This window comes from Puma concolor, chromosome E1 (assembly GCF_028749965.1).
Source record: "Puma concolor isolate L17-30 chromosome E1, mPumCon1.1.hap2, whole genome shotgun sequence".
NCBI lineage: Eukaryota > Metazoa > Chordata > Mammalia > Carnivora > Felidae > Puma > Puma concolor.
In genome coordinates this window covers 57,561,402-57,574,263 of record NC_141680.1, presented here as the reverse complement: position 1 = coordinate 57,574,263, position 12,862 = coordinate 57,561,402, and the positions used below count along the sequence as shown (strand labels likewise).

General features: G+C 54.8%; 1 protein-coding gene across 3 annotated transcripts in view; it reads right to left on the bottom strand.

The window, feature by feature from the left end:
* SLC38A12 (solute carrier family 38 member 12) overlaps positions 1-12,862 on the bottom strand; it is a 59,315-nt gene that overhangs the window by 30,993 nt on the left and 15,460 nt on the right. For 2 of the 3 annotated variants that reach the window (XM_086687961.1, XM_086687963.1), the window contains exons 7-8: positions 12,346-12,445; positions 11,813-11,921 (exon numbers count right to left, since the gene is read on the bottom strand). In XM_086687961.1, coding sequence (XP_086544087.1) covers positions 11,813-11,921; positions 12,346-12,445 — 209 coding nt within the window. The remainder of the gene's footprint in view (positions 1-11,812; positions 11,922-12,345; positions 12,446-12,862) is intronic. The other variant, XM_086687962.1, reaches the window with a different exon arrangement.

The following is a 12,862-nucleotide window of genomic DNA, read 5'->3' as shown; positions in this document are numbered from 1 at the left end:
CCCCAAGGGCTTATGGAGGGACTGGGCCAGTGCTGGCCACAGACCCAGCAGTGGCCCCACACACCTGAGTGCTCTCGCTCATTCAAATGTTCATAGAGCAACTGCCCTCTGTGAGGCCCATGCTGGCTCCAGATGTGTGGATCGAGCACAGCCCTGACCTCAAGATGCTTACAGTGAGACCCAGTACCTGAATACACACAAAAGTCCAATTATTGCCATGGCAGCGGTTTGGGGGGTGGGGAGAGTAATGGCCACATGACTTCAAAGGAGACACTGGAGTGCAGCTTCCAATGAATAAGTGCTTGTCAGACTCTGAAGCAAGGGAAAGGCACGTGATGGGCATGGAGTCATGTAAGCACCCAGTGTCTCTGGAGGACAATGGCTGGTGAGTGTGGGGCAGAGATGAGAGAGAAGGTTCCAGAAGGAGAATGGAGCAGACCACATCACGTAAAGGAGTGTAAATGTTGCCTTGTGGAGAGGAACTTTGAACAGGCTTTAAGCTGGGAAAGGACAGCCACGTCTACCTACAACATTAGGAGAATAAAACAACAGAAAAGCTCCATGGCCTTGGGGCAATCCTCGTGCCTAGAGGTGGCTGGGCCAGCACTGCGGGGCTGGGGCTGGGGCTGGGGCTGAGCACTGCCTCCTGCGCCCCAGCTCCAGGCTCCCCTGAGCGCCCCGGGGAAGACTCTTCTCTGTCCTAATGGGACAAGGCTTAAAAGGGACTGTACTCATTTGAACTGCAAGTTCTGGGGGCAGAAGACAGAAGGCACAGCAGGGATATCCTGGCCAGTGGGCCACGGCGCTAAATGGGTAACAGTGCCACCTAGGCCCTTCTGGTGAGCCTCTCGGGAGCCAGCGTGAGTGAGCAGATGCCAAGATGTTAACTTCTCCTTCACTGCAGGCTTGGTTTACCGGTTCTCACTTTTTAGCCACTTGAAATCTCTCCACGGAGATTCAAGACCTGCTCTGGGTCTTGGTATGTTTACGCTGGATGTCAGGGAAGGGGAGATGACGGGTCCACGGCACTACTTCCCCCAGGGCTGTGCTCTGCCTCACACGTGAGAAAGCTGGAGAAACGTGTCTGGCTTGGCCACGTGACCCAGGGCCTGGAAAGAGCTGTCAGGGCCAGGCTGGGGGTCAACTGGTCCTAAGAGCAAGAGGACTCGAGGGGAACAGGTGGACTATGTGGCGAGTGACAGAGATGGGAGTCTCTCTCTTTTTGGAGAAAAGCACCCACACCCCCAACCACCTGATTCTGTTGGGAGTTAAGCTGACTTTCACTGGCTGGTACATGCACCTCATGGACGTTAGAGCTGAGCTAACGCAGAGCTGTTAGCGCCTCTAGTAACGAGCTGGAACCCGACTGCTTTGGGTGTCCCTGTCCTGAGGACATGAAGAGGCTGAGCCATTGCCCTCTGCCACCTCAACTGCCTGGCGTTCGTGTGGCACTCGACGAGAGGCACCAGGTGACGGCTGCGGGTGCTCCTGGCGCCTTCCCTTCCCCGTTCCACTCTTCCCACTTGTCTCTGTGTGGGAAGAGCGGATGGCGGTGGGAATGCTCTGTGCTGGAGCTGGAGGGGAGGGAGGGAAGGAAGTCAGGTGCCCAGAACATGGGAGCCCTGCAGAGAGGAGCACAGGCCAAGCTGGCTCCACCCCTTCTCTGCTGACGTCAGACCTCGAAATAGACAGATTAGGGAGCAGGATTCTTTGCCGACACTGAGTAACCTTGGAGGTGGGGAAGGAGGGGAGACAGGGCATCAAGCTGGCTAACAAGCTCTGTCCAACTGGGTATAAGAAATCACACTAACATCTCCAGCTTCCCCCCTAGTTGATGGTCAGAGTAAAGGCCTCTCCATGGGGTTGGCATGCTATGGGCTCTAAGAGGAAGCTGAGAACACCATCCATAGGGACCCAGGGGAATCTGCTGGCCCCGGGATCAACAAAGAAGCCACTAGCAAAGGGATGCTGCTGGAGCCCTTTTCTCCTGGGGACACCCGGAGTCTAAAAACAGTCTGATCAGAGGGGTGATGCTGTTCCCTGTCTGCATGGAAGTGTGTGAGTCATCAACTCCAGTATGTCACTTGTGACATCAGGCTGGAGACCTGTGGACGTGTGGCCATCGTCTTTCCCTGGAAGAGGCAAGGCACATGAAGTCCCTGACCACTGCCTCCACTGCTGTAGCCTGGGCGACCAGAGCAGGCCTCTCCCCGGGACACTGGGGGCTGGCAAGACCATTTACCATTGTGACAGGTCCTCTGCCAGTAGAATTTCTCAAAGGGGAGAATGCACAGACTTGTCTGCAGAACTGGTTGAAAATGCAGATTCCTGGGCCCTGTAGCCTTAGATCTGCTACATTCGGCCTGGGGCAGGACCCAGGAATGTGTATTTTTAACAAGTACCTGAAGTTGGTTCCTGGAACCAAACTTTGAGACAGAGTTCAGGCTCATGCTCCTGACCTGGGGGAAGGCACAGAGCTGGACAGTGTTCTTAGGGGTTCATGGGTGGAGCAAAGCCTCCCTACAGTGGTGGGGGGTGCACATCACAGACTGGCAGGGGCCTTTCAGTCCCCGTCGGCATCCAGCACTTGGCCAGGCAGACTCTTGCCTCCTCTTGTCAAGGTTTTCAGAGAACGTCTCAATCGGTAGCTAGATGAGGTTCTTCCTGTAGCCAAACTTACTGTGCCCTGCTGCGCTCTGTGACCCTTCCTTCCAGATTCACACTCACCACGAAGCATCTGCTCAGCAACACGCTCGTCGGCACCTCCCTTTGCACTTGAAGGCTTATTAAAATGTACCTGGTCTGCTCTCAGCCAACCCATGAGACAGCCACGACTCATGCTAATTTATCAGATGTCATCAATATGCACCCTAATTGTTCAGCTCCCCTGATGCCCATCATGCCCGGGCCATAGGCATCTCTCTGCTGGCTGCAAACCCTCTGGGCTTCCTTGGCTCCTGCTTTTCTCTGCTGGGCTGCCCTACGGTCTGGAGAACGTGTCCACAGATACTTTTATTCTCGGCAGCTTGCGCGGCTAGCGCCACTGGCTGGGATGCCGGCAACACAGAGGAGCGCGGTTATTACTTTAGAATGAGTGCTTTATTTAATTAAACAATTACTGGTGGGGCCCTGGGGCGCTATTTAGAAAGACACCAGATTCTGCTCACAACAGACACCCTGTAACAGAGAGTGAGCGTCACTCAGGGAGCAGGCACAGCCCCACGAACCTCAGCAGGGCTGTCCCGAGTACCAGGGTTCTCTGTGCAACGAAAGCATCGGAGAGACACAGACATAGGACGGGAGGTGGAAACGGTTTGGCACGTACAGTTTCCAGTTTAGTTAGCACAAAATATTCAAGAACATTCCATCTTCCTCTGAAACCACTGGTGGGCTGCTGGGTTCTAGATGGCAGTTTTTTCCCTGTATTTCTGGGGGAAATGGGATGGAAAGGGGGCAGGAGGGGAGTGGGAGGTATGAAATCAACCAGGACGTTTCCTCAGAGAATACAAAGTCACTGTTAGTTCTTTGTCCAGAAAGGGAAGCAGAGGGGATGTGGAGCACGGAGGCGGCCTGGGCTGCAGTGTTTGGGGTCAGTCCGGAGCAGCTTGAGGGGAACGGATTAAAACACACGCAGGGGTCAGTGACAGGGTCGGCCCAGGACGCCTGCGGAGCGAGGAACCAGGTGTCCATTCTTGCTCATGCTACTCACAGAGAAGGTGTGCTCAAGCCCAAGCTCAGGCTGCCTGGGATCAGCGTGGAGTGTGGATAAAATGGTCCTGAAAAAGCACAGTGCAGAAGGTCCCCAGCGGGGATGAACACTCCCCATGGAGACCTATTTGGAAGTTTCCCAACCAAATTGGCCTGTGCAGGAGTGCAGGCTGTGGGTATACACTTTTAAGCCCTGAGAAGCTTCCCAGCCTGTGTGTGTGTGTGTGTGTGTGTGTGTGTGTGTGTGTGTGTGTGTGTGTGTGCGCGCGCACGCACAGCCCCAGCTCTCTCGTAGGTGGACTGCTCACGTCCACCCCAACCCCACGTCTGCCTGCTTCCACAAGCACCGGGCTTTGGATTGCTGCACCTTTGCACGTTGCCACGTGGATACTCCCTTTACAAGAGACAGGCTTCTAAAAGTTCTGTTTCTAAATACTTAGTTTTCACAGAATGACATTTTATACACACTAGGAAAACCAAGTACTCAAGAGAAACCTGCAGCGAGTCCTTCTGTACAATAAGGGAGCACTTTGTAATAAATAATCCCCCCCCCCCCAGTTTGTTTTGGACTTTTGGATAGTGGGGTTTCTTAGGAGCTGAGTATGCGAGGGTGGGGTGGCCAGGTTATGGCACACAGGATGACTCCCCCCCCCCCCCACCCCAAAGCACCTCCCTGGTTGAACTGAGGATGGGGCAGGGTAGAAGGACGAGAATCCAGGCAAGTCAGTCTGACATCTGCCCATGTGCCCAGGAGTCAAAGCAGCTTGCTCTGGGCAAGCGGTGTTTGTAAGCACGTACTTGTGACTTCCCAGACAACAGATACAGGGGTAGAGACCTGGGACGCCCTAACAGGGGCAGAGAGACACGCAAACTGCCACTGTGACCTGGGGGGTCTGGGCAGTTCACCTGGCTCAGGAGCTAGGATGCAAGTTCCCTTCACCCAAGAGGACAGAGAACGCAGGACCCCTACCGATGGCAACGAGCAGCCTCTGAGGCTTGGGCAAGGGATGGTGGGGACCGTCCAGGAGTAGCTAGTCCCACCATCTTGTGATCCAAACCCCCATCACCTGGTATTTTTACGGGGAGCGCAGAGGAGGCAGTGCTGGGCATTAGGTGTCATCCCCTCACCCGGAGTGTCACGTGCTGGCTGTGGCAGAGGCGGGATGTGGGGGTGATGGATGGCTGGCTTAAAGCCAGCTGACAAAACCCACGTCCCTGAGAGCGCATTAAAGACAAAAACAACAATCCTCTCACTGAGCTGGGGGAGGAAGCTTGGGCCAAACACCCAAACGTGCTGGGGGTGGGGCAGGGGGCAGCGATCACCATGGTCTGGAGCCATGCTGGGCAGCGGCTGGGCAGGCACTGGGGATGGGCCGGAGGCTGCACCCAGGCAGCAGTGGCCGTGGGTGACAGGTGGGGTGCTGGGGGGCTCACGGGGTCCCTTGGCAGGAGTTTGAGAGACCCAGTAATGGGATGAGTGACAGCACAATCTGAATCTCATTTAGAAAGGGCTAGACTAGGGGGATGGAAAACACCAAAAAACAAGAGGCCATTCCCGGGATGAGATATAGAGACAGCTCCCTAGAAAAAAAAGAGAGAGAGAGAGAGAGAGAAAGAAAAAGACAGGCCTGTCCCTGTGTTATTGATTTCCTTGAAAAAGAGAGACAAGCTAATCCTTTAAAGTCAGTCACTTCAACATGAGCACCAGTGCCCGTCTGAAGTCAGAATTCCCTCAACATTAGAGCCCCAGCTCCTGTCTGGACTGTGGGCACACACATTCTTGGGGCATAGGGCAGAAATCCACTCATTCTTCCTTGAGCCCCAGCATCATGGGTTGAAAGCAGAGGCTCAGCACATGGGGGAGACTGTGCCCTCAGGCAGGAGTCCGCCCAGAGGTTCAAGCAGACACTCCACAGCTGGCAGAAGATGCTGCAGACCAGCACCAAGCCGAGCTCCCGGAGCGCGGTCAGGCCTCGGTCACCAGGGCTACCCCGCTCGCTCACTGCACCTGCAGGGGGTGCCCAGTAAGACTGGCAGCTTCCCACGAATGAGTGGGGAGAAAGTGCGAGAGGCCAAGCGAATGGACCTTTCTGAGCCTCCGGACTGAGTGAAGAGGAAAGGAGCACACTGAGGGGAGGAAGAAAAGGGAAAAAAGGATGGGTCTCCCTGGTGGTCGCCAAACGGTCACCATCCCACCAAGGAGGCACTCTGATGTTCCAGACCCCGTAAGCAACCCCACGCAGCCAGGAATCTCCTCTCAGCCCGTTACCGAGTCCCCAGCTCGGTAGTGTAGTTCTCTGGGCAGTGTGGCCCAGAGAAGGGAAACTGTCAGCAGGCCATTTGTGGGCTTAGCACCCTGCTCTCCGCTTCCAGACACAGCCAGCCTGTGAGCCCCGCCCTAAAGACAGCTCATCTGCCCTGTCAGTTCCCGCCAGCCCTCGGGCGCCACCCTTCCTAGCTGACTGCTGAATTCCATCCCACATTCCTGACGGTGGCAAATCCGGGGGCAGCACCCATACCGCATCCGACTGGGACTGTGCTCTGGGGTGCATGGAGGTGCCTCTGGAGGGGTGTGGCAGTGTTCCCGAGAGTCCCCACGTCCTGTTGAGTCACTGCTGCTGTGAAACCTTGCTAGCCCACACTCACTTTCTTCCTCGCTGGTCCTGAAGGCCTCTAGGCCACCTCCTGCCCCAGAATTGGTAAGAATACATATTCAAGTGATGGCAGAGGTGACCCACTTATTAGCAGATGCCACAGCTCCAGGGCACAGTGGCTGATGCTGAAAGAACACAGAAAGAGGCTGTGACAGGGACAGGAATCGTCCTTGGGAAGACGCGTCCAATTCTAGAGCTCCTTGAGTGTGAGAAGTCCGCTCTACTATCTAGGAGCGAGGGGCGGTAAGACAGGCAGCAAATCCATCAGGCAGACAGGCAGGGCGCACACACACACGGATCACTGAACACACACCCGCCTGGACAGCGTCGCCTGCAACCCTCTGTAAACGTCAAGCTCCAAGGGCTGACAGACGGGTGCGACCTGCCCCTCCTCCCGGGCCTCATGGTGGGGCTGCGTGCAAGCCCAGCAAGCCTGTTTCCAGGGTTGGAGGATGGGGACGGGAACCCCAGGAGCCAGGCTCCTGTCCCTACCTCGGGCCTGTGGCCCAGGGGAAGTCACTGTCCCCACATGTCAGTTTTCTCTTCTGTAAAGTGGGATGATGCCTCACTGTGCGGCTGGGAGGGCCACATCAGAAAGTAAGTGGTGACACAGTACACACACACACCAACGCCGTGGGAGGAAGGGCCGGCTGAGGCCTGGTACTGCTAGTGGGCACCTCACTCCCCTTGCCACCTCCTCACAAAGAGGACATTTACCCCTTGAGTGGTACTGTTTTAGGAAGAGACCACTGGGTTTTAAAAGAGGGACTGTTGGGAGTATGGAGGTTCCTCAAAAAATTAAAAACAGAACCACCCTATGACCCAGCGGTTGCCCTGCTAGGTATTTATCCAAAGGATACAGGTGTGCTGACTTGAAGGGACACATGCACCCCCATGTTTATAGCAGCGCTATGGACAACAGCCAACATACGGAAAGAGCACAAAGGTCCACCTACTGATGAATGGATAAAGAAGATGTGATATGTGTATATATAATGGAATATTACTTGGTGATCACAAAGAATGAGATCTTGCCGTTTACAACAATGCGGATGGAACTAGAATGTATCACACTAAGCAAAATCAGTCAGGCAGAGAAAGACAAATATCATAGGATCTCACTCATATGTGGAATTTAAGAAACAGAACGGATGAGCATAGGGGAAGAGAAGGAAAAATAAGATAAAAACAGGGAGGGGGACAAACCAAAAGAGACTCTTAAATACAGAGGACAAACTGAGGGTTGCTGGCCGGGTGTTGGGTGGGGGGGATGGGCTAAACGGGTGATGGGCATTAAGGAGGACACTTGTTGGGATGAGCACTGGGTATGATATGTAAGTGATAAATCACTAAATTCTATTCCTGGAATCATTATTACACTATATGTTAACTAACTTGGATTTAAATTAAAAAAACAATTTAAAAAATGCTATTAACAAAAATATAAAAAAAAAAAAAAAAGAGGGGGGACTATTGAGGCACCTGGGTGGCTCAGTCCATTGGGCGTTTGACTCTTGATTTCAGCTCAGCTCATGATCTCACAGCTTGTGAGTTAGTTGTGAGTCAGAGCTCTGTATCGGGCTCTGTGCTGACAGTGCAGAGCCTGCTTGGGATTCTCTCTCCCTCTCTCCTACTCCTCTAGGTAACCTACTCCTCTAGGAAGAGTCCAGCAGATAGAACTCCCTAAACTCCTCAGCCCCCAACGCACACCCCACTTCTTCAAGGGGGTGTCCGGCAGAGGGCGGCAGGTCATCTGTCAGGCACTTGCAGGCTGCCATCTCTCTCCCGGGCCACCCATGCCCTGGAGGTGGATGTCACAGCTCTTGTATCAAGGCAAGATGGCGAGCCAGGGTGACCTTGTCCTGTCCCAAGGCAGCCCACAAGGGGCCCCCACTTGGCACCATCAGTTTGTAGCCGAGTTTCCAGCCAGGATGAGCTCCGCTCTGCCATCTGCCCTCCCAGCTCTGCCTGGCCGGTGCCTGCTGGGCTGCCGGTCACCCAGCAGCATCTGTCCACCTGTAAGAGGCAGCGGCTGCTCCTGCGAAACGTGAGGAGCTTTCAGCACTCGGGGAGTCCCACCGTGGCCCTAGGGCTTCCCTGACGCTCTAGAGGCGGTGGCAATGACAGGGCCAGGCCCTGGGCGAGGGGTGCGAGTGACAGGCTGGAAGCACCGCAGGGACGAGGAAGTGAAACGCGCACTTGGCAGTGGCCTGGACTCCAGGGGACAGCAGCATACGTCCTGCCTCCCTGACACTCAGGACGGTTGGATTCCTGGACGGAACTGATTTACACACAATCCTACCACTTCACCACTGGTCCCTGGCTCCCCACTGCACAGGACAGAATGAAATGCTCAATTCTGACTTTGTTTCCTAGTGAAACCGGAGAAACTCTGCAGAAAGAATCCCAAGATACTCCTCAGCCTGGAGGCGAGGTTACTGGTTTGAAAGAGTTGGGGCACCCAACACTTTCCTACTGATCCTTCAAAGGGGCAGGGGAGGTGGGCGGGGGGTGGGGTTCTAAGAATCCAAGCAGCTGACAGCAGGTCCTGATGTTAATTCTCACAGGCCCTTGCAATGGCCCAGGTCACTCACTGCTGGCTCCAGCTGCAGAGGCTTGTGGGGACGCCCCTGGAAAGCACATGTGACTCACGGGACCCCTGCCTCCCAGCACCCCGTTCTGTGACTACTTCAGAGAAGGAGAGAGAGAGACTGACGCATATCAGCTGCACTGGCAATCACAGGATGTGGACGGAGGTCGCAGGGTGCAGGAGGGGAGGAGGAATTTTCCATTTGTTAAAGTCAAGGGCTTTGGGAGGCGACTGGTGGCCGCCGGTGGAGAAAGCTCCCTTCTTATCGTGATGCCATACACAGGCTGGCCTCTGGGCATAGTTAATATCCCAAATATTCTCATTCTGTGTGTGCATTTCAGTAGCATTCCTAGGAAGACACAGACGATATCATTTCCAAAGGACTTTCTGAAAATTAAGTCACAAAATAAAAGCCTGTATCCTGATTTCCCAGGATGTACCATCCCAGAATAGCAACGAAGAGATGGTTCTTATGAGGCCCTTCGAAACATGCCGGCCGGGTAGGTGCCTCGTCTACCTGAGACAAGGTGACTGTGCATGGGGTGGGGGTGCTTTAAAGCTGCCTGATGCTTTGCCCCATCTTTTGGTGAAGTCTGTCTGGCTGCTGCCAAAATCAGAAACCGCTGATAGAAAGAGGCCTAACGGGAGTCTCTAGAAGGGATGAACAATCTCCTGAACGTGAATGACTGAGGGGCAGGGAGGGGGGAGTACAACCCTCCTCCCTAATGATCTAAAGAGGTCACATGACAATGGAATAAAGACACAGGGATGAGTCCTGTGGGTCAGACTGGGAGTGGGGGTGGGGGAAATGCCCCTGTCACCTGCAGCAGAGTTCAGGACCAAGGAAGGAAACCCCTTCCAGTACACTGAGGGTGGGAGGCCCGCAGGTGGACGCACAGCAGCCAGCGTTGAGGGTTGGGACGTGCGTTCTTCAGAGCTACACGCAAAGTTGTAAAATGACATCTGAGACAATGCGGAGTTCTGTCTGCCCTGAATTTCTCGACAACAGGCAGAAGAGTACATGTGAACTGAATACCTTCTGAGCAAACCCAGGCCCCCAGCGGTGGACTGGGAGGTGGGGGGTGGGGGTGGGGGCAACAACCGAGAGAGAACGGGCTCTGCTTCTGCTCACCCTCCCCTTCTGATCTCTGTAGCTTTGGCAGGCCCGGTGGCAATCAGCCCTATGAGTTATAAGTGCAATATCTGAAATTTGAAGGCGGTAATTAATGCCTGTCTGCTTTCCTGAACGGCTCCTTCTGTTCGGTCAGGGAGCTACTGAGATTCAAGGAGGAAGGCTCCTGTCATGTGGAAGGTTTACAGGAATAAGTGAAGGAACAATTTAATAAGGCAATAATAATGCTTCTAAATAATTTACCAGACAAATGGCAGCAGCCAATATTCCCAGTACTCTGTATCTGTGTTGCTGGGGAGGGGACGTTCCAGGTAGATTCAGCACAAAGTCTAACAGCCTCTCGTGGAAAGACCCACCTGAGGTCTGGTGCCTCTGCCCTGGATATGCTCCTGTGTCTGTGTTGAGCCTCTTGGACCCTTTCCTCCACCTCCTCCTTCAGCCAGTCAGGATCTAGAGATCTAGAGCCTTGCATTTAACTAACACTTTGGCTAATTTAATCAATGATGGTCTGTTTAAATGCTAAGAGGCTAACAGGCCTCAGCTGGGCTGCCCTCCCAGCGGCCCCCCCTCCCCCAGACTGGGGAAGCAGGGAATAGTGCCAGGGAATGAACCTGCTACCAAATCCCCACCAGACCTGTGGTGGGGTGGCAGGAGTGGGGGGGTGGATCTGAGATATGATTCTAGCCACAGGTGAATGAGGGAGAGAAACACCAGACCATTCAACTGCTCCAGCAACACAGAAGTGGAAAACATATCTCTCCCGTGGCCTGGGCCACAGGACTCCTTCGGCAGGTCCACGGGGCAGGACTGGGAAGGCAAAACCACCTTTCGGTGTCCCTGGGTTAACAAACTCCAAACCAGGTGACACAGCTGGCAGGTCCTACACAAGCCTTTGCCAGGACAGATAACAAGGAGGCCAACTCCCCGAAAGGCTCAGCTCTCTCCTGAACCCTGCCTCCCGGCCCCATAGCAGCCAAGTGGCCACGTGTCAAACTGTGTGTCACCTCACACACCTAAATATGTGTCAGGGTTGAGGAGGACCAAGAGGAGGCAGAGAATATTAATGGATGCCGCAAAAGGGAAAGGGAAGCATTTCTGAGTCCCGCCCACAAAGCAGGCAGAGATAAATAACTGCCTCTGGTTTCGTATCTTATTACCCAAGACCCGTCTGGCGTGGTTTTCGGCTCCAACTCTCCCCGCCCCAATGGCACAGAGCAACCGAGAACAGCCTGGAGATTCATCTTCTTCCCTTGTCTGCAGGGAGGAGGGAAGACAGGGAGAGAGCTGGGCTGATCCTTCCCTATCTGGAGAGCCTGTGTGTGATCAGGGCCAACCGTGAGATGGCTCAGTCCTGCGTGCCCAGTCAGGAAGCCCGGCACCTACCATATGCTCCGGGGCTGGCCAGGAGTAAGGTCAAAACGCGGCAAGTCTCTGGAAAATTAGTTCTGACACTCTTGAAGAGCTGTGCTCAGGATGCCCCTCAAACCCCGAGCGAAATTTACAAGAGTTCAGGGCCAGGAGCTGGCAACAACCCGAATGCCAGCTGCAAGTCACGCGCGACTGAGGCCTGGTCACCGAGACACACAGGCTACGTTCTCAGTAACGTGGTCAGTTTTGTGCCCAGGGCCGTGGCCCCAGTAACCAGCCAGAGCGTGGAGCTGTGCAGACCCTCCTCTCTGGTTCAAATGCCCCCAGCCACCCAGGCTGGGCAGAGGCGAGGCCACTCACCAGGTAGATGCGGTAGGCGTCCACGCGGCGCAGGGGCCCCCAGCACGGGTCCGTGTCGTTGTGCTTGGTGTCGGCCTCCACACCACAGGACTCGTTGCCAGTGGCACTGCTGATAAAGAGAAGAGTGGCTCAGTGTGGCCCCCGCTCAGCTGGAAGCAGACAGGACGCAATGTTACTAATTATTAGCCACCGCTGAGCCTCTGCTCCCACCGCCACTGCTTCAGGGCCAGACAGCCTGACTCTCCACGAATCACGCCCTCCTCCTAGGGCAGGTGCCACTGTTCCCAGAGCGCCATGTCCTGGCGGCTCAGGAGCCCCTGGTGGGAATCCTCCTAGTCATCTTCCCAATGGGGCAGGGAGGGGGACAATGACGAGGGGCACGTTTCCAAAGGACAAAGTGCACAGCCGGCTGCAGTACATGCAGAAAAGGGCCTCGGGCATCTCCGTCCTTTAGATGCTGACAGTTTGCTTGGTGTTGTGCTTCTACCAAAAGCTCTGCCCAACTGGCCGAGCAGGGCAAGGGGGACACTCACCAAGTCACCTGCATGAGGGAGAAGGGCACGGCGGCAGCATAGATGGCCAAATCCCCGTACAGGTAAATGATGATGCAGAAATAGAACAAGTTGACCCCCACTGAAAGGAACAGAGTCATTGGTCAGGGAGCCACAGAGACGCCCATGTTCTTTTCTGATGGTGAAGTCTCTACCTCTTCCATAGCTTTCCTTTCTCAGGCTGTTTACTTTCTACAAAAAGAAAACAACAGTGTCCTGTGGCTTGTGCTGCCTGATTGGTTACACTGCGATGCGGCAGGAGACACAGCCAACCCAGACTTTCACCTGTGAGGCTAAATGAGGCTTGCAGCATCAGACGCTCTGAAAGCAGGCAAATGCAGGGCAGTGTGAGGCGGGGGCTGGCTGGGGAGACTCAGAGGGGCCTTCATGCTTGGGACAAGCTGCCTGGGCAGGAGAAGGGGAGGGACCCTGAGTCAGGAGGCTGAACCCAAGTGTGCCTGGATCAGGGCCCCTTTGCAGCCAAACACAGGACTCTACA